Below are 27,958 nucleotides of genomic sequence, written 5' to 3' on the forward strand. Positions count from 1 at the left end.
AGGAGGTACTTTTCTCTAAAGGGAAGAGAGAACTCCACTTTACTTATGGCCTTTTCTAAATATGGAAGGAGATTGTGGATTCAAAAGGCTTCCATAGCCTAGGCAGCTTATGTCAAGAGCCTTGGGTGGTCACTGATGTCATACATAAGAGTGTTAATTGTTAAATTAACAAGAGGAGTCACTGTGCACTAACTCCCCATGCAGGACCTCTGTCCTCAATGAGTTGTATTGAGAGTTAACTGTGAAACTAGTTCTCTGTTTATGTGTATGCAAATTATTGAAATCTCTACTTGGTATAGAGTTGGTCTTCTGTGTACAAAGTTAACTGGAAATGAATCCTAACGGAGAATGGGACTGGCAAGGGGAGAGGGAGGAGGAGTGCAAGGGTGGCCAGAATTGCTATATTCCTAAAATTATACTTACAAAATTTACATTCCTTAAAACATAAAAAAAGAAGTGAATGGACATTTAAAGAAAAAAACAGGGTCTTTCCATCTCAGTACTCTTGCCCCTTTGGGCAGGATAATTCTTTGCCGTGTGCATTGTAGGATGCTGAGTGGCATCTCTGGCTTCTAGACAGTAGATAGCCTCGTTGTGACAACTGAAAATAGCTCCAGATAGTGCCGCATATCCTTGGGACAGGGGAGTGAGTGATGGACTAGACGTCATGGACGCCAGGGAAATGAAATGAGGCCTATAGCAACAACAGCCTATGCTGGTACAGAGCCAGCGCAATTTAAAGCAGTGGTCAAGAAAAGAGCTCAATGGAAATGTGACTTTTGTAAAAAGCTTGTAGGAATTAAGGTACCCGGCTCCCGGCAGGCAGAAGCTCAGGTGCAAAGGCACTGAGGCAAGAGCCCACTTGGAATAATCAAAGAACAGCCAGAATGCCACTGGGACTATGGTAGAGTGACCAAGGGAAAAAACAAAACAAGCTGTGTGACCTTGGACAAGAAACCTAACCATTCTGAGCCTCATTTCACTGTTTGAAAAACTGACAGTTGTAATATTTGTCTTGGAAAATTATTATAATGATCAAATGACACATATTTAATGTACTATTTATACTGTTGTTTGCATATGACAAATGAAAAATACTTGACATTATATATTATTCTATGTTAGGATTAGTAACCTTGTTGAAATTATATTAGCTTACAAAACACAGGGCACTAGAATTGCTTAACAAATAGTCATTAAATTTAATTAAATTGTTTTTCAGTGGTTCAATCCATATCGGTTTACACTAGGCTTCCAAAAGTTACCCACCCCAGAAGAGGGAGCGACCAGTCTGGGGGGTCTGGGTGCAGGGCTGCCATGTTCCCTCTCCACTACTGGAGGAAGTCATAGAATGCTCAGAAATGCCGAGTTTCCTGTGGCTTCTCCCAGCTCACACACAGAGCACTGTTAGAAATCCCTGTGAAGAAACATGAGAGCTTCCTTCCTCTCTCCTTTAAGTCAGGGGAGAATGGGAGAGTGCTTTGAGGAAGGCCTTGGGATGAAGGAAAGGACCAAGGGGTTTAAGGGATGGAGCGAAAGAGATAGGACGCACAGACCAGGAGGGAAAAATTGAGTTAACTTCCCTTGCTCCACCCACCTCCAGACAAGCTCACCATGTCAACCCACAGTCCCTGGGCCCTGGCCTGTCTTCCCTGGACATGTCTGATGCAAGCACCTGCCACCTCTGACAATGAACCCAACAACTGTACAGACCCAGACATACCTGCTGGACCTATTTTGCAAGAGTGTTTATCAAGTGATAAAATTTGCATATGTGTCGAACCACAAATTTCACTCATGCTAATTTTTCCCAAGGAAATATCAACACACAGGAGTGATTGGAAATGGAAGTGTGCATGTCCATTTTAACACTGCCTGTAACACCCTAGATGGAAAACTATCAGGACCATAAGTGAGGCTGAAAGTAGCTTTGATGTGTCTGAAAAACTCAAAGAAAGCTGGCCAGGAAGAATGGAATGAAGAAGAGAGTACCAGAGAGAGGCTGGAGGCTTAGGCCTGGGCCAGTCCTTGTAAGACATAGGAGAGCCTGGGCCAGAACGGGGCCCTGATGCTGAGGACCACAGGGAGCCGCTGGAGGCTGGTAAGGATGGGAGGAAGAGGTCTGTTGAGGAAGGAATAGGTAGAAGGGGCTTGGAGCTCAAGCAGCTGGGAAGGGGACTATTGCAGGCTTAGAGTGGAGATGACAGAATCTTGGCTCAGGGTTGTAGGGGTGAAGATGGGTCACAGGAGACACATTCAGAATGCACCCAACCTTCCTTGGTGTGCCCTATCCATCCCTTGAACCAATAAACTCCCAAGTGAGATCCTTAAAACAGAGTAACAGTGATGCCCCTCTGTGCGCACTGTGGGAAATCAAATAGAGGCGTCCCTGAGGGTAATGTACAAACCCTTGAACACGGGGGCCACACCGTCGGGAAACAGTGGCCTCCCACACAACCTCTTTGCAGAATTGGGAGAAAAGTGTTTGTGTTCGGAATACAACACGCACCGCTGTGTTTATCACCCTCAGGCTCCAACCATTGCCCCTTCAACCAACTGCAGATGCTGTGTTACACAGCAGGGGGAGGGAAGGAAGAGGGACTCGCACAGGCCTGTGATTGTTCCGCACGCCCGTGGGCAGAAGAAGTATGGCTGGAATTAGGGGATAAGGCTGAAAGGGGCGCAAAGCAAAACTTACTTTCAGAGTCTGCTTTCAACAAGTTGCAGCCGTGAAAACTCTGTTCTGCTCTAGGACGCAGCTGCTGGCGAGGAAGAAGGAGAAGAAACTGGAACTTTGAGTTGCTCTGTCCCTGGCGACCCAGAAGAACCAGAGGCTGCAAAGGCAGACGCCCAGACAGCAGACACAACTGAGATTAACAGCCCCATCATGAGTTTCTTTAAAACCCTGGTGAGTAGTTTCCTCACTTTCCCAGAACCCCCTCCCATTCTGTTGCCCCAGTTTGTGTTCATTCTAAAAATAGTGGGTTATTATAATAATAATATTATTATATTATTATGTTATATTATATTATATTGTTATATAATAATGACCTTTACTGGGCCATTATTATAATGGGTTAACATTATCATTTTAATGCAGCTGGAACAGGAAAGAGGGACAGGATCCTACATCAGGCTCCCGGCGAGGTAACTTCTAGAGTTGGAAGCCCAAACTATGCACCATGAGCCACATTGTAATGGAATTCTATTGCCATTGGTTGGCTTAGGATCACTGATCATAAATATAACTGGAAAATAACCCTTGAAATTGCTGAGCCATTAAAGCAGGTTTGCCAATCAAATGAGAAGTAAACCCTACAGAGAGCACTGTCTGTCCCGATACCTCTGAAGTCTGGCCCTTCAGCTTGCATGAGAGTAGGGGCCGTGCCTCTGCATTGCTTGCTCTTCTCTGACCTTGTAGGTCAGAGCCCCCAGCCTGGCACGTAGCAGACCTGGAAACAGAGCTGAATGAATGAATGAGGAGCTAGCCAAAGGTGCTGGGGCTGTTTACAAACATCAAGACTAAACTCAAAAGATAAAATGAAAACTAGTCAAGGGACCGTGCGTGGTAACCAAGCGTTGCGCATGTGTGTGGAATAAGAGCAGCAGAGAGTGGAAGTTGCTGGCCCTCAGGAGGTATTTATGCGTCTGATCAGACTCTTAGTGAATGTCCAAGGTCTGATGCATTTCATTATAAAATAGCAGTTTTGTTAACTTTTGTATTACCCAGAGGTCCTTGGGTTTCTGCGAAACAGTAGTAGTTCTCATTTCCCTGTTGATACTTACGGAGAAGTGGGCCGCCGTAAAGAACCATGTGTCTGGGAACTAGCGACCATCCTGAAGAGCTGTGGTTCTTAACATTGTGTTTTCTCAAACGTTTAAGGTTTCACCCAACAAGGCGGAAACAAAAAAAGATCCAGAAGACACGGTAAGTAGTTGGAGGTTTGTGTGTATTTGGGTTTGCACATAGAATTGGATTTGGATTTGTGCCTGTTTGTTGCTTGAATTATAGCACTATGACACACAAGTCATATCTATCTGTACTCATATTCATATAGGCATATAATTTAATATAGTTAGCAATTTAGTAGTCCTGTTAGATGTCATTAAAATATTTTGTTTAGATTAACACTATTTTAATAAAAATTTCAGTGGGAAGCCTGAAAGATAGGTTAATTCTGGTTCAATATTGTCCCAATAGCCAATTTCTTATGTAAAATTAAATAGAAGATTAATAATTAAATCACGATCTCTGTCTTTTTAATTGTATTTAGAAAGACACAGTGAATAGAATGGAAAAAAACACTCCATTTTAAACTAGAAGAAAGCTGCTGTTCTTTTGTTCTTTAAAAAATATGTTCTTTTTTTTAATGTGATTTGAAAACAAATAAATCCTTGCTGCAAAGGACATTGATGAAATAAACCAGTTGCCAGGGGACAGGCACCAAGGGCAGGGCCGAGCAGAATTAGGACTCTGGAGAGGCTAGATTTTTCACTTCCTCCTAGAATTTCAGCCAGTTCCCCTCAAAATAAATTTGACTTGGAACAATCTTTTCTCGAGATGTTTTCCCTTCACACGTGCCAGAACCGGTGGCCTCTAGTGGAACACGTGGTTTGAATTTCAGGGGACCCATAGGAAAGTTTATCTCGGTGACGGAGAAGTGTCTTGCATCTTTTTTTTGATAACTCAAAGTGCTTTCAAAGACACTGGGACAAATAATGGCTTACCCAGCTCCGTACGCCTGCTCCCCACGTGGGTAGGAGCCCAGTTGTGGGTAAAGCATTGCGTTTTACTCTCCAAAGAGCTGCATTTATGTCCACTCTACCCCTCCTCACTGTGATTTTTGATAGTGGTGGAATCCTAATCTGCCAGAACCTAAGTCTCCAAGGCTATGAAAAAAATGATAAAAATGATAAAAATCCTCTCTCCCAGACCCCAGGGCGGGGAGGGGCTTGTAATTTGTAGAGTGCTGTTCATGTGCAGGTGATCCCTTTTCCATAATCATGTGTAAGACAGCTGGAATGCCATGATGACGTGTGTGCTACGTTGATTGCTTCCTCTCAAATTTCTTTTCCCTTTGGAAAAAATATATGACTGAGGCATCTACGTCCATTTTCCTATAAAATTGCTCATTTGCCACAAGGCAGATAGGGTCAAGTTCAATGAATGATTGGGTCAAAACATGTCTTCTTTTGGTTCTGTGTTTTGCATTGTTGGAAGCCACACAGCATAAAAAGGTATCAAAAGTGGGGTGTGGGTATGTTACGTGGTTTCCCAAGTGGCCTGATTCACTCTTTTGCTTCACTTGGTCATGGATCAAAACACTTCCTCGTCTCAGAAGGGAGGCCCCAACTGAACCTACCTCACTGAAAAAATTTCATTTTCCTGCCCAGAGAGCAGAGGGGCCCTTGCTAATGGACCTGGGTCTCCGAAGCAGGTTTCGTGAACGTAGACATTTCACAACACCCACAGACAGGCCTCTTTCCTGCAAACCTGGTTCCCGTACCTTGCTGCTTTGACATCTCTTCCTGTGCTGGTTACAGTCTGTACTCTCTGTCCCTACACAATTTCTAGCTGCATTCCCAGCACAAACTCTTGCAAATTTGTACCTTGAACCAACAGTCCTGAGTGGCTGTAGCTGGGCTGTTTCAGTTCCAGCCTCCTCTGGTGTCAGCCGAATGGACTGATTCACACCAGAAACTGCCATCTCGAAACCCACGGGAATTGGTGTGGGTGGTAACTGCTTCCATTAAGCTCCTAACCCTGAGTCAGAGATGATCAGTTTGAGACATGAACACCATTCAGTGACAGAATTTGCCTTGACTCCAGTATACAAAAATAAATTGTGTGTCTGCAGACATCTTTTTCTTTCCCTTGTGACAAAATCATTTAGATATTTTTAAACTATCAAGTAGGGACTGCATTATCTTTTTTGTTTGGATATTTTAAATCATGTAGATAGAGCTTAAATGTCCTGTTAATTGTTTTTTATTTTCTTTAGCAGAGAGTGGTGTTGAGTTTTGGGTTTTTGGAGGGGAAGTGCTGTTGGCCATTTGGCTTTTCTTTTGTTTTCTGAGATGCATTAATCTGGTTCATTGAAATAGATCACCCAGTTGAAAATCAATATGTACCCGAAATTGACTATGAATATTCTGTTTAGCAAATTGTCTTTGAGCATTGAAAAAAGATAAGTATCCACATAGTGTTCCATGATTGGGAGATAGGAGTGGTAGGCCAGCAGTTCATTGTCACCGTACATTAATGCATTTTAAAGCAACATGGATTCTGTTTAATGATAAAGTTCTAAGGTGTGACTGCTGTTGCTCAAAAGGCATCCAAAGCAGAAAGTGTGTGTGACGGACACGCTGGTCAGAAGACTTCCGAGATCCAGGCCAAAGGCACCAAGAAAAAGCACCTGGATAGCCCCAGGCTAGGACTCGCCTTTAGAAAGCTCTTTAGGCATAAGGTCTGTATCTTGTTCACCCAGGAGAACACAAAGAACCCTGGTCTTCACCTCCCTGAGGCAGGTGTCACCCTGTGCCTACCCACTCCGTGTCAGTGAATACGGAGCTTAGAGGGATTGGGATCGTCCAAGGGAAACTAAATCAGTGTGGTGAAGTCCCCGAGTCATAAACCTCTCAGACTGGTTTCTCTGAGTGTGGACCAGGGTTCTGTGATTGTGCCTTCCCACCCAGCGTTTTCCAGATGTGGGTCATTGCATACCACTGACACTATGTTTATTAGATATGCTATTATTTACTTAGTATTTTTAGAATGAAATTGCTGATTTCCTATTTCAGTGTACCTTTAAAAACTTTATGTTACATCATAGATAGACAACTATATACCTTCAGAAGAAGGTAGCCATTAATATGGCTAATAAAAAAGATATTATGTTCTAGCTACCTTGTTTGTGGTAAGCTCTGATTCAATTGCCCTTTCTAGCTTTATTAAAAGGCAGCTAGCCAAAGGTAGGAAAATGTTAAAGACACACCAGTACCAGACTAAAACTTTGCTCAGAATGTTGTTAGAAGGATTGAATGAAAAATGGAAAGGAAAAGTATTTTCACTGTTTGAAAGTTACTATCATTTTCCGTGCAATCTAAAATCGTTTTTGATCTGCCAGTGGTATGCTTCCTCCACTTGGGGAAATACTCTTCTAACCTCAAGATAACATTTTTATCTGTCTGTGGTCTGTTTCATCCATTCACAGTATTAACTAAGCTAACACTGAACCCAAATAGAAGCCCAGGAGGAGAAAAGCAGTGAATGGAGGCAGAGCGAGTTATAGCTCCATGTCCCTGGCAAGTGAGGGCGACACTGAAGTTCCTTTTGGAACCTGCCTTCTTTGAATGTCTAAGGAGTCGCCAGGGTTCCTCTGAAACCATCATTCAAAAGGATCCCTGAATTGGATCTGCATACTGGAAAATTTGTTGAAAGCATACACCATTCTGCACCAAGTTGAATGACTGTATTTAAGAAACTTCCCCAGCTGCAAGATGCAGTCCCCGGATTGTGTATGCAGATAAAAGCTCCATACAGGGGTCTCATAGTTGATTTATGTTTGCATAAACAAATGATGCTATGGAGACACCAGTTTCTGTACGAGCTTATTTTGTCCTGTAAAGAGAGAAGGCTGTAGAGTGATGGGTAATACTGCAGTGAAGGAGGGATATTCAAAAAGTGGTGTGATTGTGTATGGGCCACAATTTAGTAACTGCTGGTGATGGATCTCATACAAAAGAATCTAGTTTAACTCCCACTGGGAGTTTCTATGCATGGAAAGCCTGGAACATCTGAAAGTGTAAGACATTTCCCCCATATCTGCACTTCATTATGATATTCATTTCATGCACTCAAGATTTCATGTCTTGCCACCATAAGTGGACCACCCAAGCTCAGTGTTATTATTCCTTGGACTTCCCAAAATCACTGGGTTCACATTCTGCCTCTGAGGTAACTTTGATGGGAAGACAGATTGTGGAATACTAGGAAGACTTGGAGGAATTGCTCTGTAATACAGACACAGGGACTACAGGGTTTGCCCCAGAGCTAATTAAGAGTATGTTTTATGTGCCCATAAATTAAAGGAAGAGGATGATTCCAAAGTGTTCTCAATTCTCATTTATGGTAGAGCTCATTGGTCTTTACCTCTTCATCTAAGACAGTTTTTTTTTTTCTAGATTATTCTGCAGTCTGCAACAGCAGGAAAATCAGGTGTATCAGTGAGCCTCGCAGCCTGATCATACACACTGTGATACTCACCCTTGATTTCACCAAGAGACTGTAGACCAGGACAGCAAAGGAGAGCAAATACAACGCTTGCCAGTTCCGGCTAGCCCCTGGGTTTACTTCTCTCAGCGTTCCTTCCCGAGAAAAGAAGTTTCTTAGTTTACAAAAGTGGGGCAGTCTGGAATTAATAAGAGGAATAAGTTTATTATAAGTAGCAAGAGTGTCAGCTTTACTTTGCTGAGTCTACATCATTTTTTTTTCTTGGCTTTATCATGTGCAGTGCCTCAGAATCAAACTTTTTCACACCTCGTCCAGTGCCAGATGGCAACAGCACACAAAGCAAGGCATTGTTTCAGACTTTCCCGCCGTGCTCAGAAACGCTCCTCTCCCCGCTCTGGTTTCCTGGTGCCCACCCTCTCTTCCAGGTGGCTAAGCTCTCAGCAGCAGGCTCACCTGATCCTAAGCTCTGCCACACATTCACTGTTTTTGGTGCTTGGTGTAATGCCTACTTACATCTTACTAACAGCCCCTTTCCCACTCCCAAAGGCGAAAACAAAATGAGAACTTACTATGAAAGTAAGGTCATGTGACATGCAATCTACAAATCTCATACATTAGGATTCCATGGTAGAGATTCCAGATAAAGAGTACCCAATTAAATGCAAATTTCAGAAAACAAGAAATCATTGCTGAGTATAAATATAAGTATGCTCCATGTAATTTGGGGGATATACTTATTTGAGAAAATTATTCTTTGCTGATCTGAAATTCAAATTGAATGATGTATGTTCTATTCTCATTTCTGTTTGCTAAGTCTGGCAACTCTGCTATTCATGAGATTGCCTCTGAAAACATGATTAGACTTTTTGTGTTCCCCTGTGTCATTCACACAAAGACTATTAAGTTGGTTTCAGGCTGGCAGAACGTGGGAGACTTGTTTGGTAGGGGGTAGGCAGGGAGTAAGGAGCCTAACATTGCTCTTATCCCAGTGGGTGTTTGTAGAGGTGGTGGGAATACAACACAGCAGGATCTGGTGTGAGTGTCCCTCCGTGGTCCCTTTTAGTTAGTTCCTTCGTTCATGTCTATTTTGCACTGTGTCTAATGAGACCTAGGAATGCAATGATGACACTTGCCCTCTAGGAGCTCGAAGTCTAGTAAGGGAGATAGGCTACAATTTCACATTACTATGGGTATAATAGAGTCATGGCCTATGCTTTTCAAGGGTCTCCCAGCACAGAGAGATCTTGCCCTGGCAAAGAGAAGAGAGGGGGCTGTTTGTCAGTGAAACTGATCAGTGAAGATGCATTTCTCAATATTTTTCTCACTGTGAAACCATTTTATACATTTCTTCCCCTAATCATGCTGCCCCCAGTGGGATTTTAATACACCAAATGTGCCATGTGTCCCCTTATGCTCTGTGATCCTTTGGAAGGTCACAGAGCATGCTGATATCTAATTTTTTGTAACCCCTTGGAGAACAAGGACAGTAGTATCACCCCAAACCTTCCCACCCTGGAGTGACATTGAGAAGAGCGGTGTAGCTGTTTCCTCCCTTGGTGGCTAGAACAGCCCTGGGAGTGGGGACACATGATTCTCCCGAGAAGGTGTAAGATAGAGTCCCTGTCAGTGGTTGAGTTTGGAGATCAGACTCCCTGGATTCTGCTGTCAAGGCTGCTCCTTCTTAGTGTGGGCAAGCTGCTTCCCCACTAAGCACTCAGATTGTCTGCTTTAAAATGGACATAATGATCGGTTCCTCCCTCGCAGGACTGTGGCTAGCACAGGCACATACTTAGCAACAGTGCCTGGCACTTTTACCTTTTATTAGTCAAAGTCTGACATTGAAATCGTGTCTTGACGAGGTGACAGTGGTTCAAGGGCACTAGCAGAGGGAGAGGAGGCCGAGTGGGGAACCAGCCACACAACTGATCTGTGGATGGCTGGAGCTGTCTCAGAGAGAATATGGAATCCTGGACCTAGGGGCCTTTTCTGTAACTCCAGTGACTCTGGTAAGTAGGCAGAGTGCATGTCAGGGGCAGCCATGAGCTAGACAAATACTGCAGCATGGCAAGTGTGAAGAGCCCAGCAGCGGGACTTACATCCACAGCCCAGAGTCACCAGGTGCTGAACCTCCACTGCAGTGACCTTCGCAGGGTTGATGACCGGCTTACACCAGCCAGAGACCTGCTTAGAGACAGAGATGAGCTCAGTCCCAATCTGCGATGTTTTGTCTTAATTCAAGAGGCAGAGAGACAAAAACAGAGAGAGAAGAGAGCTCTTGTCTACTGGTTTATTCCCCAAAATGCCCACAGCAGCCAGGACTGGGCCAAGGCTGAAGTGCAGAGCCAGGAACTCAATCCAGGTCTCCCAGATGGGTGGCAGGGACCACTACTTGAGCCACCAGCACTGCCTCCCAGCGTCTGCATTAGCAGAAAGCTGGAGTCAGGAGCCAGAGCTGGGAATTGAACTCCGGCACTCTGAGATGTGACATGAGTGTCTTCACCAGCGTCTTGACCACTTGGCTAAACACCTGTCACCCCAGGTTCTTGGTCTGTAAGGGACCCCTGAGCAAATGGAGATTGTCCCAGGAAGGCAGAAGGACAGGTTGGTGCTGGGGAGGTCACCCAGCTTGACCACTCCTACTCGTGCTGCTTCTGTCCTGGTCCTCGCTTGCTTGCCCCATGTCTTCTTGATGAAGGTTTCAGAGCAGCTGTTCCCTGTGCGGGGCACACACTTCTCCCCTCCCCAGGTTAATTCCCAGTCACCTTCAGATCAAAGTGTGTCCACCTCCTCTCAGTAAAGCCTCCTGTGTTCTTTTAAATATTTATTTATTTGAAAGTCAGAGTTACACAGAGAGAAGAGAGGTCATCCATCCGCTGAGTCACTCCCCAATTGGCCACACTGGCTGGAGCTGCGCCGATCCAAAGCCAGGAGCCAGGAGCTTCCTCCAGGTCTCCCACGCAGGTGCAGGGGCCCAAGGACTTGGGCCATCTTGTACCACTTTCCCAGGCCATAGCAGAGAGCTGAATCAGAAGTGGAGCAGCCGGGTCTCGAACCGGCACCTATATGGGATGTCAGCACTGCAGGCGGCAGCTTTACCTGCTATGCCACAGCGCCAGCCCATGTTTGTTTGTTTTTTTAAGATTTGTTTATTTATTTGAAAGGCAGAGTTACAGAGAGGCAGAGGCATGCACACACACACACACACACACACAGAGGTCTTCCATTCGCTGTTTCACTCCCCAGATGGCTGCAAACCCCAAGTGGGGCTTTTTAAGAATAAATAACCTTTCTTGTGTTTTCTGAAGAAGAAATTAAGTGATTTAGTTAGGGGTGAAGGTGCTTCCCCTTTGCCAGTCCCCTGTAATTTCATTATCACTTAGGGCTAAAATAGCACCAAGCATTCCTGACCCAGAAACTATGGGCCTGCCCCTTTTGACCACACTCTCTATAAAATGCAGAATTATTTTGAATTTCAGTGTTACGCTATTTTGCACACTCTTACTGGAACTAGTGTTACTGCAGAATTGAGTATTTCTATACTTTCATCCTTTGTCATGATTTGAATTTTGAATCTGTTCAACAAATGACTCCCTCATAGTACCAAAAACCAAGGAAGGGACGAGAATCTCTCATATCCCATGGTAAAGTTCATGTTATTTGCAAACACCCTTGGGAGAGGCAATATCCTGGGTGGAATGGGAACTAAACTGGAACCAGAAGAGTCCAGATTTGAGGCCAAGTGGTGCCCCTTAGGTCTTGGTTTTCCCACCTATTAAAACGTCAAACATCAGACTCTTCCCAGCACCAAAAATATGGCGAAACTTCCTAAATTTATCCACACTCCACTTCCACTGGCAGGGTTTTTCCCCACCTCTTAGTCAGACGATACAAAGATATGCTTTTCTGAGAATGTAAAGGCATTGAGTCATAAGTCCCTGGAGCAAAAAATCAAGAAAGGGAGACGCTCAGGATGGAGAGGTCAGGTCACATGGACATGCGATTTTTAGTACTGATAATCATTCATACAAGATCAGTCGTGTCTGTAACTCTCCCAACTCTTCCTTAATCCTGTGACTCAGGGGGGCGGGAGTGGGAATCAATGGACCCTCACAGAAGGGATGGGACACCCTGGAAATGGACTTCAACTCAGACCCCTGGGTGGGGGGGGCTGGACAGAATGAAGTAACATTTAAAGACCTTCTGGTTGTAAGTGTAGGTTGTAAGTGTAAGGGAAGAAGGGGGTTTGTGGATCCCCTTCCATTTCACGACCTTTTCACCACGTTCCAGTCTAGCCTAGGACATGCCCTCCCAGGAGGACACCAACATTGGAGAAAAATTTCACAACTTCTATTGTAATGATGTTTTTTTAATAATTTTTTAAAAGATTTATTTATTTATTTGAAAGAGTTACACAGAGAGAAGGAGAGGCAGAGAGAAAGAGAAAGAAGTCTTCCATCCACTGGTTCACTTCCCAAATGGCCGCAACGGCTGGAGCTGCGCCAATCCAAAGCCAGGAGCCAGGAGCTTCTTCCGGGTCTCCCATGCAGGTGCAGGAGCTCAAGGACTTGGGCCATCTTCTACTGCTTTCCCAGGCCATAGCAGAGCTGGATCAGAAGTGGAGCAGCTGAGACTAGAACCGGCGCCCATATGGGATGCTGGCACTGCAGGCAGCAGCTTTACCCTCTATGTCACATCACCGGCCCCTGTAATGATGTTTACTTTTACCCTTCTTGAATTTCTCATGTGGATTAGTAGATCGCTACAAGTTATTATATTTACTAAAATGAGTATGCATATATTGAAGGTGCATTTTATTGATAGGAGCCTGAGCAAAGCCATTTGGAGACCCCTGGCCTAGGGAAGAATTCCATGTTCCTTTTTTTTTTTTTTTTTTTTTTTTTTTTTTTTTTGACAGGCAGAGTGGACAGTGAGAGAGAGAGACAGAGAGAAAGGTCTTCCTTCGCCGTTGGTTCAGCCTCCAACGGCTGCTGCAGCCGGCGCGCTGCAGCCGGCGCACTGCGCTGATCCGATGGCAAGAGCCAGGAGCCAGGTGCTTATCCTGGTCTCCCATGGGGTGCAGGGCCCAAGGACTTGGGCCATCCTCCACTGTACTCCCTGGCCACAGCAGAAAGCTGGCCAGGAAGAGGGGCAACCGGGACAGAATCCGGCGCCCCGACTGGGACTAGAACCCGGTGTGCCTGCACCGCAAGGCGGAGGATTGGCCTAGTGAGCCGCGGCGCCAGCCGAATTCCATGTTCTAACAGCAAAATTACCTCCTACCATAACCTCGACTGCTAATGACTTACTTCCTTGAACAGAGTCCATAAATACTTCTATTTTTATTTTCTCCAAAAAGAAAACATCTTGACTTTTTCTGAGATTTTAATACAAATCTCTATTTACACTAGGAATTTGGAAAACACAGAAAATGAAAAAGAAGAAAATTAACAACATGCATAGCCCCTGCCCATTTTTGAAAAAAAGAGAATTTGAGATCATTTTGAATCTTCCCTCCATATTTTTTGAAATTATAGGGTGCCGAGAAATCACCCACCACCTCCCCGGACCTCAAGAAAGACACAGCAAACTCCGTGCCCTCGGGGACCCCCCGGGCCGCCAAGAATCCTAAAGGCTGCAGCCCTTCAGCTCCGCCGCAGCCTGAGACACTGGCAGAGACTGCAAAGGAAGGCACCAAGGAGAAGGCAGGACCCACGTCTCTGCCGCTGGGCAAACTCTTCTGGAAAAAGGTGAGTGAGATTTTCAGCCCTTGCAGGTGACCTGGGACTGAGGCGACACAGAAATGATCTCTATCAGGTCGCTCACGGTATCCAGCAATGCATGGAATCTAGGGTGTTTGTTTTTTCTTCTCCAAAATGACTCAACTTGTCCTTGAGATGCAATGTTTCAGTGTCCTCCGGGGAGGAGCGAAAGACCTGTTGTGTCACCCAATCCATGTTTGCAGTGAAGAACAGGAAATGAACAAGTAGACATTTTCATTCTTTGAATGACTCTGGTCGTGACAGAGGGCCATGGTGTTTCATGGTTTCCTTTTCCTTCTGAGATGATTTCTGTCTTGGCTTCCTCCTGCTCTCCTCTGAGCAAGCTCACCCGGGCAGCATGAACCTTGTCTTGGGTTCCTGTACCCCGGGCAGCTGCAGTCGGTCCGCGGAAGCCCCTTGTTCTCACTCTCCCTTAAGAAGAGTGGGGCGGCCACCAGATCACAGCCCCGCGGCAAGCACAGCTGTGCTTTGGGACAGGAAAATTAGTCCTGCGCACCAACTTTCCCTCCCTCCAGAATTAGATACCAAGCACGGCCCTGCCAGGGGCCAGGTGGGTGAGGCTGAGCGTTCCGAGAGCCGCTCCTCAGTGAGCCTTGTGTCGCAGGCGCAGCGGCCACACACATGCAGAGGGCTCGCCTGTTTCCAGTGGGGCCAGAAGATGAGCGTGAAGTCGGGGCGAGGGGCTGGAAATGCACTGAGCTGGAAAAATCCAGCTTAGGCCTTGCCTCAGACCATCCGTGCCACTGGCACACCCTGCGGAGCAGAGGCCACTGTGGTGTCGTTACTCTGCATTCCTGAGCCGCTTTGCTGTTTGTTTCCTGCTGTACGGATGCCTTCCTTCCAGGTTCTTCCCCCAACACCACCCCGAGTGATTCATGGAAACTTTGGACGATGTCAGCTGACATTCTGTCCTGATCTTTCTTCCTCAACTACCATGCCTTATTTAAACAAACAAAAAACCTTTAGCAGCCACAGAATGTAGGGAGCGATTTCCACCCAAGCTATTCACCTAGGTTAGTGACCGGGGACATGACTTGGTTGACCCAAATGTGGACTTATTTTTTGATTGATACACACCCCACATCTACACACACAGAGGGTCTTTAAGAAGTCCATGGCAAATGCACATTCTGAAAAAATTCTTCATGGAATTCAAAATATTTTGCACCAGAATAAACTTATCTTTCAATTCCATTTTTATGACTTTTTAAAGCACCTTACATATATACCTATATATTATAGGTATATATTCTCAAAGTATATTACAGAAAATACAGGTAGCACATTAAACTCGAGATCTAACCTCTATTTTGCTCAAGGAAGACTAAATATATTTAGCTTAAAAATGAATCCAATTAAAAGGAGAGTGCTACATAAATAGTGACACTGATATTAAGTAAATAATGGTAAATTTGGGTGAAGCAGAGACCAAGACAAAATTGACAAGAAAAGCGTTATTAGACATGAAGAAAAGATAAACATTTAAGGGGATGGAAATGCTAATTACCTGGATTTGATAATCACACATTGTACAGCTGTATCAAATTATCACATCGTACCCCAAAAATGCCTACAATTGAGGGAACATTTAGGAAATTGAACAAGTGAAAAAGACTTGTGGGTGGGTGGAAAATGCCTGCACAGGATCAAGGGGCAGGAGTAGCGAGAGCCTTCACAGCACAGTGGGGGTGACATCTGGGGGGAGGGGGTGGGGAGACCGCGGTGATGGTGAGGGTGAGGTTGGGGGTGGTGCAGAGGGTCTTGGCCAAGCCAGCAGGGAGTCTTGGCATACTGGCTGCTCGTGCTGGGAGTCTCACTCTGGACAGGAACGGAAGCTCCAGTTCTTCCACAGTGTGTTGGCACTGGGCCTCAGCACCAACACAGCAGAGGTGGAAGCTGAGGACCTTCTGTGGGTGGAGCTGGGCAGCCACCTCCTCAGCCACAGGTGACAGGTGCCAGCAGCGAAAACCACAGGTGGGGGTGAAGGACCACAGTGGAGGAATGCCCTGTAGGGTTCAAGTTTGGAGTCAGGGAGATCTGACATTGAGTCCTACTCCACCTCTCAGAATCTGTTCCCTTGTTTGTAAAAGGCAAATAATAATAGTACTGAGGGTATAGAAATGAAGTGAGCATTAAATCAATTAGTGCTGGTAAAACTTCTAACACCACACCTTGTACAAAAGTCACCAATGAACGGGCGCTGTTAACTGTCCCTCATTTCCTCTGTGCTCAGGAGCTGAGGGAGAACACACCCACTGCTGTATCTTTCTCCACCATTCACTGTGGGAAATGCACTCACATACTGGTCTCAGATGCTTCTTAAATGCTTGGGATCTATAAATGATAGGACAGGTCCTCTTTGAAGTTCAAACTTCCCCCACACAGAAACATCAAGATAACTTGGCCTCCACCTTAGCTGAAGTGCCCTTATTTCTGATTCATTTGCCCCGTGATGCAGCGTGTGTCTCCAGGAGATGATCAACAGTAATGAAGCTCAGGCACCTGAGAAACAAATCGCCTGTACCGTGCGGAAAAGCTCCCTGTGGAGTAACGTGTGGCAGTTTCCCTTATTTAATGATGTTTTATCACTTGGGTTATGCTAAGTCCGCAGGAGAAAGAGTTGTGTGACATCCAGACATTGAGAAGATAGTGAACATACCCCTGCCCTTCCCTAACTTACCTCCTTTTTTTGTTTTTAAGGACTTATTTATTAATAAAATAAGGGCAGAGTTACAGAGAGGCGGGGGGGGGGGGCCTTCCGTCTGCTGATTCACTCCCCAGATGGCCGAAATGGCCGGAGCTGTGCCAATCCAAAGCCTGGAGCCTGGAGCTTCCTCCAGGTCTCCCATGAGTATGCAGGGGCCTGTCTGGATCAGAAGGGGAGCAACCAGGACTCGAACCAGCGCCCACATGGGATGCTGGCACTGCAGGCAGGGCTTTACCCACTATGCCACAGTGCCCAGGCTCCCCTAGCTTACCTTCTTGCAGAGGGCTTATATTCTAATGGGAAACAACATGAGAACTATTATTTAATTAGAAAAACTGTTTATAAAATCACCCTTGTATGGATTTTGAAAAATGGAAAGGAAAACATTAGAAAATGTTTCTATTTTCACTAACCCTAACCTCCCTTTCTTCTCTCTTTTAATTAAGAAGCTTTAAAAAAAAACAATTGATTTTTAAAGTTTATGAATCTGTAGTTATGAATGTCAGAAATGGCTTTTTCCTGGAACAGGCTATCGGCATGAAAGTAGAAGTTATTTTGATTTATAGCCTTGAATGTTGAAGTTGTTCTAATTATTTTATAAAAAAAAAAAAAACCTTTGAGGAAATTAATTTCAAATTATTTTGTGCTTCCCTCAAAATGCTTAAAGTCCAGTTACCAGGACTGAACATGCCAGTCATTTGGGGGTTAGTGGGTTGCTGCTTGCTGTGCCCTGATCTGTAGAGAGGGTTGGGACAGATCCTCTTGTCCATGGCAAACTTCGTGCACGGGAATCAGAAAGATGGGGCTGTGTAGGCGTGGACAAGTGCCGTGACTGCCCTGAACCCCTGTATTCTTGTCTGTAAAGTAGGAACCGCTCCCCTCACAGCGTTGTCATGAGAAACCAGCGAGTGTAGACATAGAGCAGTGGGACGTCATCAGTAGTCGCTGGGTGATGTCATCGTTTCTTCGCGAAACAGGCACGTGTGGCTGCTGACGCCAACGACACCTTGAGTACAGCGAGAGTGGCCATCCGTGTGTGGGCGCGTGGGCGCGGGCGTTGGTGAACGACGAAGGCAGGACTCTTCCGAGAGCCCCCTGCTCTTCCCTGAGGGGAGACGAATGGCTGGGTGGAAACAGTGGGGACTCTGACGCCGCTGAGGCGCCACACCTCAGTCTCGGGCTTCCTGTAGCTTCGAATTGTAGCAGGTCACTTCCTGAGGCTGTGAAACTGGCCAGCGACGTTCACCTCCCATAAGTGAGAGAGAGAGAGAGAGAGAGAAAGAGGGCGTTCAGAGCGTGACAGTCCTATTCCAAAAAAGTGAAGTTTGCGGTGCAGGGTTCATCTACAGGCTCCAAGTTACAGATGCTATGGTGCTTAGAAAGAGAGCAATCCATGTAGCTCAAAATAGACTGGGAAAACTTCAGAATTCCTCAGAATCACCTGAGCTGTTTGTTTCTTTTTTTAAAAGAGATTGATGAATTAATTTGAAAGAGTTACACAGAGCGAGGAGAAGCGGAGAAAGAGGTGTCTTCCATCCACTGGTTCACTCCCCAGTCGCAAGGCTGGAGCTGTGCCAGTCTGGAGCCAGGAGCTTCTTCCAGGTCTCCGACGAGGGTGCGGGGGCCCAAGGCGTTGGGCCATCTTTTACTGCTTTCCCAGGCCACAGCAGAGAGCTGGATTAGAAGTGGAGCAGCTGGGACACGAACCGATGCCCATATGGGATGCCAGTGCTGCAGATGGTGGCTTTACCTGCTATGCCACAGCGCCGGCCCCTGTTTGTTTCACATGTGGATTTTTACACCTTCCCTTGGGGATTCTGGTTAAGAAAGTCTGGGCATATGGCTGAACAATTATGGAAGGCCTTGAAAGATTGGGCTGAAAAATCTGGGCTTGATTGAAAAGGTCTTAGGGCTACTGTGAAATCAGCCAACTCAGAACAGCTGTCTTATGATCAAAATCCCACAAGATGCACCAACCACGGACATCTGTTGGCTTAAGTGCTACCAGGTGCAAGTATCTTAAAGCTGCTTTGTTTTCAGAATCTAATGTGCTCTTCAAAGGAGAGAAGCCTTGTTATTCAGGCACGTACCGGTAAGTTCTATACGGTATGGCTTCTTAGCCACATAAATGTCCACATGGCATCTTTTCTAATGGATTTTTCTTATTGTTAAATGAGGCTGGACTAGTTTTCGAGTCACCCCATAAGAGTCAGATGTCCAGTTCTTTGGAAAAGACTGGAAGTGATGGGATTTCCCACTCTGTGTTTCCCGACTGTGTGGGAAGCGTAAGGACATGAGAAATCACCCTCAGTGTGTGGAGACCGAGCCGCACCCCCAGACGGCTCTGTGCTCGTCGCGCTCGTGCTGTCCAGTCTTGCTCCTTGGTGTCAATCCCCATCCCAAACACACGCCCCGTGTGGAAGTCAGATCATCTTTCCACCTTTCAGACGCTGTCCACCCGTGGAAACAGTGGTCTGGATTCGGGTACTCCTGGCTGTCTGCTGTGTGGGAGGCAACACTGAGCACAGGGAGAGGAAGTTGCCTGAGGCCTTCATTTGTCGCTGTGTTCTGAGCATGGAAACCATGCTGGCTACAAACACAGGTTAACCCTGGGACGCAGCTTTGGCTCAAAGACCTGGCTCACTGGGGGAGCTGTAATACATCAGTCAGCTTTCCAGGAAAGCAGCGCCACACCTCCAACCTCAAAGGGAAAGATGACTTTGGAATAGGAGCGAAGGTTTGTTAGACACTGAGCAGAGCCTGGAAGTGAAGAGAGCTCTGCTTGGAGCACTGACTTGAAATATTCACGTTAAGCTTGTAACCCACTGCCTAGCGCGGAGCCCAACAATGTGGGTTGCTATTGTTATTATTATCTTTTTTGGTTTCACTGTTTTTTTATTTTGCTCTCTACTGTGGCATCTAATGCATGCTGATAACATGGAGGGATGCAAGCCAAGAAAGGATATTTTTAAAGGAACAAAGCCCATGGCAAGAAGCTCTTCTTAGAAGGGCTTCTGGAATCTGATGCTAGCCCTGTTTATTCAAACTTTGTTTCAGTAACTTGGACAATGTCCTAAAATCACACCTATCAAGTTGGCAAACTAGGTACATTCACTAATGCAGCCCAAATGACTCAGGAACTCCAATGTCTCATAAATGACAGTGTTCTCAAAATATTGGCACAAGGAGCTGAGGTCAGTATGACCTAGAAGTTTCCTGTTACAAAGGTCAGTGTGCCACCATATTATAAGGAGTCACAAAGATTTTAACTGAAATCCATGTTATTCCCTATCCAATTCCAGAGAAGAGCATACACCTTGTGAGTAGTGTTTACAATGTCTGTTCACAAGGAGCCCAGGAGCAAACACACATCTGACCTTAGCAGACTTGAGGACATTTTAAAAGCAACAAAAAAATGATCAAAATAAAAGGTCTGAAGTAGGCCAAACCTGGCAGAGACCACTTCTTAGCATTCCTAAAAATTGCCACCCTAGGGGTGGACCTTTGGCCTAGTAATCAAAACACCTGCATCCCACATTGGAGTACCTGGGCTCCGTACCCAGCTTCAGTAGCAGACTCCAATTCCTCTGGTGCAGACCCTGGGAGGTAGCAGTGATGGCTCAAGTAATTGGGCCCCTGCCACCCTGGTAGGGGATCTAGATGAGTTCCCAGCTCCCAACTTTGGCCCCAAACAGGAACCGCGGTGGGCATTTGGAGAGTGAACCAGCAGACAGGAGTGTGCTCACTCTCTCTCTCTTTTTCTCATTCTCTCTCCTCAGATAAATAAACAGCATTAACAAATTTTAAATTGCTACTATTAATTAAACACATAGCTTATGAAGGCTCTGCTAGATGCTGTACATATACAAGGTAAATATCAGCAATTTGCAGAGACTAACGTACATAAATTAATCTTTGCCTCTACCTATTCTACCTAGAAGTTCTGTGAATACAGAATAGGCGATCGTGAATCAGTTGGGGCTGCCATATGTCCCCTGAGCCACACTACCGCCACCAAGGAGATGACCTATGCTAATGTACCCCGCCCCTTCCCGAACTTGCCTGCCATAGATCTCCCGCTTTCACAGAAGCAGGGAACATAGGCTCAGCCCCAGAGGAGAATCCCGTTTGCACCCTGAGTGATCCCATTTAAAAAGCCCCATTCTTAGCATCAGCACACACCCACGTCAAGCATAACCAAGCCGTGCTGGTACCCAGACCCACTGGTCTATGCGAGCCCTGGAGGAGCTGGTTCACCTGGAGTTCTGATTCCCAATGGTGGATTCTGTTTCTAGGGTTCACTTGTTGACATCTTTATTTCTGTCCTACTGCATAAACCCTGACTTCTAGACCAGCCTGAAAAAGGTTGAGCTTAGTTAAAGACACTGCCCAATTCATTTCTCCTCACCGTGCTGCCCACATCTTCCAGGCTGTTCAGTGCTATGCAAGTGAGGGTCTTCATATGACTACCGAGAGGACCTGTGTGGCTTGAGCCCAGCCACTAGACCTTAGTGGGTATCAGTTCTGCTTCAGCCATGATTCAGCCCACACGCTTTATTTTACCTATTCCTTAAGGAAATCCTACGGCTGGTAGAAAGTCTAATAGTTAACCTTGGGTGAGTGAGCTCAGGCTCAGGTAATGAACTTGTCCATGTCTGCACAGCTGGAATGCTGAACTTGAACCTGGCTCCAGTGACCATTTTCTAGATGAGTCAAACACCAAAGAGGAGCTGGAAGCTGGGTTCTTGTTATCCCTTATGGATCCTTATATTAACTGAATATTAACTGAATATCTCAACAGCTGCTGACATGAAGTTTATACCTGAGGGTTTGTATGCAAATGTGCAAAAAACCACATGATTCTGGGTGGTCCCTGAATACAGTCCTAAAAAACCATATAATTTACACAGTTCAATGTTATTTCCTTTCTTTATTATACTCCAATTCTTTTGGAGACACTAAGAGGAAAGTCTCAATATTAGCAGGAATTTATCACTACACTAACACTTGCTGCTCTCTTTTTAACAAAGACTGTAAAATAATTGGAACTTAATGCGTGGATTTGTTTTATTCATTGCAGTTGTTTGAGTACTATTTACAGCAGGGGTATCAGTGTTACATTTACAATAATGACAAGAAGCTTTGTTTTACAATATATTTAAGTAAAAAGTCAGTTTAAAGAAAAATATCAAGAATGAGAAGATGTGTCAGAGTGCTTGGTGCCAGTTTTCCAAACATCTGCAAGATCTGGAAGTCCACGACACTACAAAGATCCAGGGGGCAGCAGTGTTCAGAAGTAGATCCTCTGTTCACTGCCATCACTTTGGAATACAGTGAACAACCAGCAGCCAAGAACTGCTGAGACAAAGAAAATTGAAAAATACAGACTCATTACAGTCTCATTACAGCCAACTGGAGCAGGAAGAGGGTTTGAAAAGTACATGAGCTTTATTCTTAAATAAATGTGGTCGAATGTAGACCACATATTGATTGACTTCTGAAACTTCAATGGAGCAGACTTGAGTAGGTCTGTCTTTTAAAACATCATTTGAGGGGGCTGGTGCCATGGCTCACTTGGTTAATCCTCCGCCTGCGGCACTGGCATCCCATATGGGCACCAGGTTCTAGTTCAGGTTGCTCCTCTTCCAGTCCAGCTTTCTGCTGTGGCCCGGGAAGGCAGTGGAGGATGGCCCAAGTGCTTGGGCCCCTGCACCCACATGGGAGACCAGGAGGAAGCACCTGGCTCCTGGCTTCGGATCGGTGCAGCACCGGCTGTAGTGGCCATTTGGGGAGTAAACCAAGGGAAGGAAGATTTTCTCTTTGTCTCTCTCTCTCTCACTGTCTAACTCTATCTGTCAAATAAATAAATAAATAAAACATCATTTGATTCTTTTCCTATTCATACTATTGTATAACATCTGACTGTTCTCAGAGAGAACATATAGTTCCAAGATAGCAGCATAGTGAATACACTATGTTTTCCTGACAATCAGAAGCTTCCAGAAATACTACAGTCCTTTTAAGCGTTGTGCCCAGAGAAACTTTATTATGGGAAGGTGAACAAAAATAAATGATTCAAGCTGAAGATCTTTTCTGGAGAGACAGCAAGCCTGGTACTGGAGTAGGATGTTCACATGGCTACCTACAAATGTGCTTCGATCCTTAAAGTCAGCCTGCAGGTCTTGGAACCATTTCCACCGCTTTCTTGCTGCTGCCCCAAACAAATGACTTCACCCTGCCATCCCTCTGTTTCACATTGTGTAAATGAGGACCACAGAATTTACATTTGGGGGTACTTTAAGCTGGATCATGTATGCAAGGTGCCTCATATGAAAAATTCACTTATAAGTATCATGTCTCTTCTCCCACTAAATGACTTTAAAGAGGTTAAAAAAAAAATGGGGCTTGGTAACAAAAACGATATAGGGAAGAGTTTTTAAATCTGGAAGATTTTTAAAAAGAGTTTTAAAATCTGTAGCCCCAGAGAGGGGCTACAGAAGATATATGAACACCCTGAAATTATTCACAAAGTATTTTATGCTCATTTTTCGAGAGTCTAGATCCATCACATTAGTGAGTCTCAAAGTGTTGTGTGGCCACCATCACCACCACCCCTGGAAGTGCCTAAGAACCAGTAAGGAGAGACACAAAGGTGACCCCAAGGTCAGAGCTTGGCTGGACGGTGATTGGTGATTGAGACATTTGAGAGAGCGGGGATAACTGCTCTCCCATCAGGGCAGACTGCGTAGTCAGAACTCCGCAGGCAGTAAAACCGAGTTTGAACTTGGCCTCCGGCTCTCTGGCCCTCCATAGAAGTGTCTTCCCTAAACTCAATGGTAGCCATGATGAAAGTGGCCAGGCTGAGGGCCAATGAAAGACACAGCCTCTGCTGCTGGCCACTGAGCTATGGTTAGGATAAGGCTGAGGACCCGATGCACAGCGTGACAGTGCCCGGGTACTCTCTAAGGACTGTGGAAGGAATTTCTCTGGACTTCTTACCAGAATCTTCTTGAGCAGCTCATTTGCTTTTATCTAGCAGTGACTGTGGGTTGAGTGAGTGATCACCTTCCCCCCTTTCGTCAGCTGCTAGAAAGTGCCAAGGCAAGGGTGTTGCTCGGCCACTACCAAGACTTAATGGGTTATGTTCCCTTCCCCTCGCTCCCTTGTATCCTGGCTGTGTCTGTATGTATGTTTTCCCTTTGTTGCCTGTTAAGCTTTGTAACTCGGTTACATTCTCTCACTATGTTAATTTCATTTGCCTAAGTTCTTTTTGGAACAAGGTCTACATTAGATTCCAGAAACAGAAATTGTACCACCGGGGCTACTAGCCCAGCTAACCCTTTGCTTTGATGTAACCTTTTTTTGGATGACACCTTGACTCTCACTTTTGTTTTTTATCTTCCTGTAGTCAGTAAAAGAGGATTCAGGCCCCACAGCCCCCACAGGTGCAGAGGAGAATGTAAGTGAACATTGAATGCAGCATCATTCCATGCTCATCTTTGGTGTATGGGGCCGCCGCTGCGGTGCTGAGATCTTGCATGCTCCCAGTGGTTCATCTGGTGTAGGCTCTTTCATCCCTTCCCGTGACTAGGGACCTGTCAGAAACGCCTCGTGGGTGGCTCCCACAGAATCAATACACAATGAGTGCAGAATTAGAGCACCCATTTTCATAATTTGTTATCATTTAAGGGCTGAAAGAGTCTACTCAACCTAAGCACAGCTTCGCGCTTCCATGAGGGTTGCTACGCCTTCTGCTCCACTCTACGCTGATTGCAGGTTCACCTTTATCTCCATGGCAACCCAGTTTCTTACTAACTTTGGGCACGACCTAGGCCACGGAATTGCATCAGACATGACAGCATCTTGCAGGAACTGCTGCTGACTGTGGGTCTCAGGCCGGAGAGCTGGCTCTGTGGGTCTGCACCTGACGGGTAAGTGCAGTCTCACCTGTCTGGCCTTTCACCTTCCGGACTGATGGTCAGATGGTGTCTGAAGGGATGAAGCAACACAAAAATGTGTCTCTCCAAAGCATCCTCCCGCGGCTGAGTACATGGGCCTCATGACTTTCAGACCCACAGCAGCAGTTCTCAGCCCTGAAAAGTGCAGTCTGGAAAATTTTAGAAGTGGGGCTAAGTGAATTCACAGCTCCTTAAGATAGAAACTAAATGTGATCATTTTGCCAAAGCAAAATATGTCTGGCTCCTTGTGGATGTCTCCTGTTTACTGGCCAGGGAGAGGGAGTGTATTTGCATTTTTATTTAGTTCCTGGAACTGAACAGATGTTGAAATTCCAAACAGGATCCAGAAATGTTGCCCATGACGTGGAATGAACATTTCAACAGTTTTTCCTGTTTATTGTTTTTCTTCCTTTCCATCCCTCCCTCACTTCCTCCATTCCTTCTTCTCATCCTTCCTCCATGTCTTCCTTTCTTTCTTGAGCCAAACTCAAAAACAATAAATTAGCAACAACAACAAAAATACTGACTTCAGCAAAGCTCAGGTCTCTCATAATTCCAGAAACTTCTCAGAAATGTACTGACTGTTTTCTAGAGAGTCAAAGTCTGTAGTTCAGCAACCTACAAGGAGGAACTCCATGCATGTTCTTCCCATGAACTTTAAACTTACAACCTACAGATAAATCCCAAACATCTGTTTGCTTTGGGGTTCCGAGTTCTCTGGAGAGAAACTCATTCGATGTTCATGTTCTTGTTTATCTGAAGAACACTGTATCTCCTGCAGCTCAAATGCTGAAGTGAACATTGATTTCTAACAAGAAAACAGAAGGGATTTCGTTTTCTAGGGTGAAACTTAAAGCAGGAATAAACATGAGCTACAGGTTAAATAATTGATACCAAAAGATAACAGCTGACAGGGATATGAAAGAAGGCAAAATAATTTTCAAAGAAAAGAAAGGGGCCTTATAAGAATTCATTAAATTGCTTAGCCCTACAAATTATACTTCTGTTTTTAAGATTCAACATCCCACCTCCTAATGGCTTATCTTTGGAGGAAATGAGGCTAAATAGTTGCGATGTTCACTCTGTCATCTCCAGGCCATGTCACCACTTAGTCCTCACTCTACTCATCTATTAAATGGTGCTGATGCCTACATATCATGGTTCTTTTGGAAATTAAATGAGATGATTCGGGAAATGTGCTTGCTTCAGTGAAATGCAAAAAGAACTCAGTGACTTAGGAATCAGCAGGGTACAGCTCCTGGGCCAAAGCCAGCACACCGCCTGTTGTCACACAGCCCATGGGTTAAGAATGACTTCTTACATTTGGGGATGGTTGAAAAGACATTGGAAGAAAAATAGTATTTGGTAATATGTGAAAATTTTATGAAATAAAATTTCAGTGGCCATAAATTTTCATTAGAACACAGCCACATTCATTCCTTTACATCATCGTCTATGTGGGTTTGTGGCTAAGGCTGTAGTGTGGAGTAGTTACAGCACAGGGTGCGGATCTGGCAGGGTCTGCGCCAGGAAAAGCTGCCCCCTCTGCAGTAATTGGTAGGGAGTTGGAGATAACAGAGTAAGTAGGTGCTTCCCAGCTGTCAGAGATGATATTTTCTGGTGAAATTGTGTATCCCATAGCTGACTCAGACTCCATGAAGGAGTGAACGAATATGTAACACAGAGTTAAATCTCCTTAGACTAAATATGAGAAATGTCAGCATTAGTCAAAGCAATGTACAGTACTCTAAGGCTTCACAACAGGGTGATAAGACATGAGTCACTGTCTTAGGAGAGGGCTTTAACCAGTGATGGCTTCTGGCTAAATTATGGCTGAGTTAATTCGTGAAAAATTTCTCTACCCACAACTTTCCAAAAGGAAATCTATGCATGTTTAGCACTTTTCCAAGAATCTGCTTCTGGTCTGATCAGAAATAAAACCTATCTTGGCTATAGAATTTATTGAATCCTTCAGTGGTCATATAAAAGTAGTTTGGCCATTGATTGAGTTAATACTCTAGCTAATAAAAGAATTCCTTCACAAGGATCTACAAGGTCAAGGAAACAGACACTTCTGTTGTTTATCTCTGTTACTAATCTCTCAGTTCCAAGTGAAAGGAAACCTGACTCGGCTTGGATTAAGAAGAACATGGAATTCATTGGCTCTCATCTCTTGAACGTAAACTTGGTTTGAACTAAAGCTTCTTTCACGCTCCCCCTTCCTCAGCCACCTGGCCTCGCTGGCTACATTTTCTGCTTTCCAACCTGCACCACCCAGTCCGAAGGAAAGGATTTATTTGTCCAGTCGGAGCACTGCATGTCTGCCTTCTTTTCCCATTCATTGGATCAAATGCACTCCCACGCTCTAGTAGTCGCCTTTTGCCAGGCTTGTTGCAGTAACAACCAAGTCCCCAATTTCAGGGCCTCTCACCAGCAAATATTTGGCTTTTTCTCGCTCATTCTGAAGTCAGTTGTAGGTTGACTATGGCTGGTTCACATGGGTCTTCTTGAGATCTAGAGTGAACATGCATCCAGTGGCAGAAACAAAACACCTGCAGTGCCTTGGGGTGAACCCTGCAATTGGTCCTGCCGCTTCTGCTCAGCTGTCAATGACCTCACATCTACTCACATTCCATTCACTAAAGCCACCACACAGCAATGGGAATGGGTGTGCAGTTCCTTTAGAGGAAGGTAAAGTGAAGAAGTGAGAAAATAAAACGTTCTGCTACATACTGTCCTTTCCGGGGGGAGCCTGGTCAAGGCGCTAGACCGTGTTGACTGAGTTAGACTTTTTCACTGGCTGCATCTAAATCACATAAAGTTAGAGAACAGTGCTCCCCCAAGCAAAATTGAGATGCTATAAACCGATGAGGGGGAGTCATCATCATACAGAAAAAAACTCTCTATGAGATTTTCCTAACAAATAATCACATTATAAATCCAATCAAAATAATCTGAAAAAGATTCTGAAATAAAACCCTTCACTATCAACATTATTGTGGGTGGAGTTTAAGTGGACAGTATCTACAAATCGATCTCCATAACTCACAGCTCCAGTAAAACCTGTATAAACCAGATTTCACAAGAAAGAACAGTGTAAAATTTGAAGCAAAAAGTGCATTTTTAAAATGCATATTTTCTGTGTTAAACATACCAGGCATCTTCATGTACTGTACATCATATCTTCTTAAATCAAGGGGATTTAATTTGAAAACGCATTACAAATCTGACTTTAATTATGTCCATCATGCCCAAAATTAAAATGTGCAGATACAGTCAT

At 45.0% G+C, this 27,958-nt stretch overlaps 1 protein-coding gene across 16 annotated transcripts in view; it reads left to right on the plus strand.

The window, feature by feature from the left end:
- The window catches only part of BCAS1 (brain enriched myelin associated protein 1), a 114,661-nt gene that overhangs the window by 65,661 nt on the left and 21,042 nt on the right, over window positions 1-27,958 (plus strand). For 5 of the 16 annotated variants that reach the window (XM_017350466.3, XM_070051667.1, XM_070051669.1 and 2 more), the window contains 5 exons: window positions 2,753-2,908; window positions 3,884-3,928; window positions 6,333-6,467; window positions 13,768-13,980; window positions 24,129-24,179. In XM_017350466.3, coding sequence (XP_017205955.3) covers window positions 2,753-2,908; window positions 3,884-3,928; window positions 6,333-6,467; window positions 13,768-13,980; window positions 24,129-24,179 — 600 coding nt within the window. The remainder of the gene's footprint in view (window positions 1-2,752; window positions 2,909-3,883; window positions 3,929-6,332; window positions 6,468-13,767; window positions 13,981-24,128; window positions 24,180-27,958) is intronic. The other 11 variants (XM_070051666.1, XM_070051668.1, XM_070051672.1 and 8 more) reach the window with 3 other exon arrangements.

Source organism: Oryctolagus cuniculus, chromosome 11 (assembly GCF_964237555.1).
Source record: "Oryctolagus cuniculus chromosome 11, mOryCun1.1, whole genome shotgun sequence".
NCBI classification, from domain to species: domain Eukaryota; kingdom Metazoa; phylum Chordata; class Mammalia; order Lagomorpha; family Leporidae; genus Oryctolagus; species Oryctolagus cuniculus.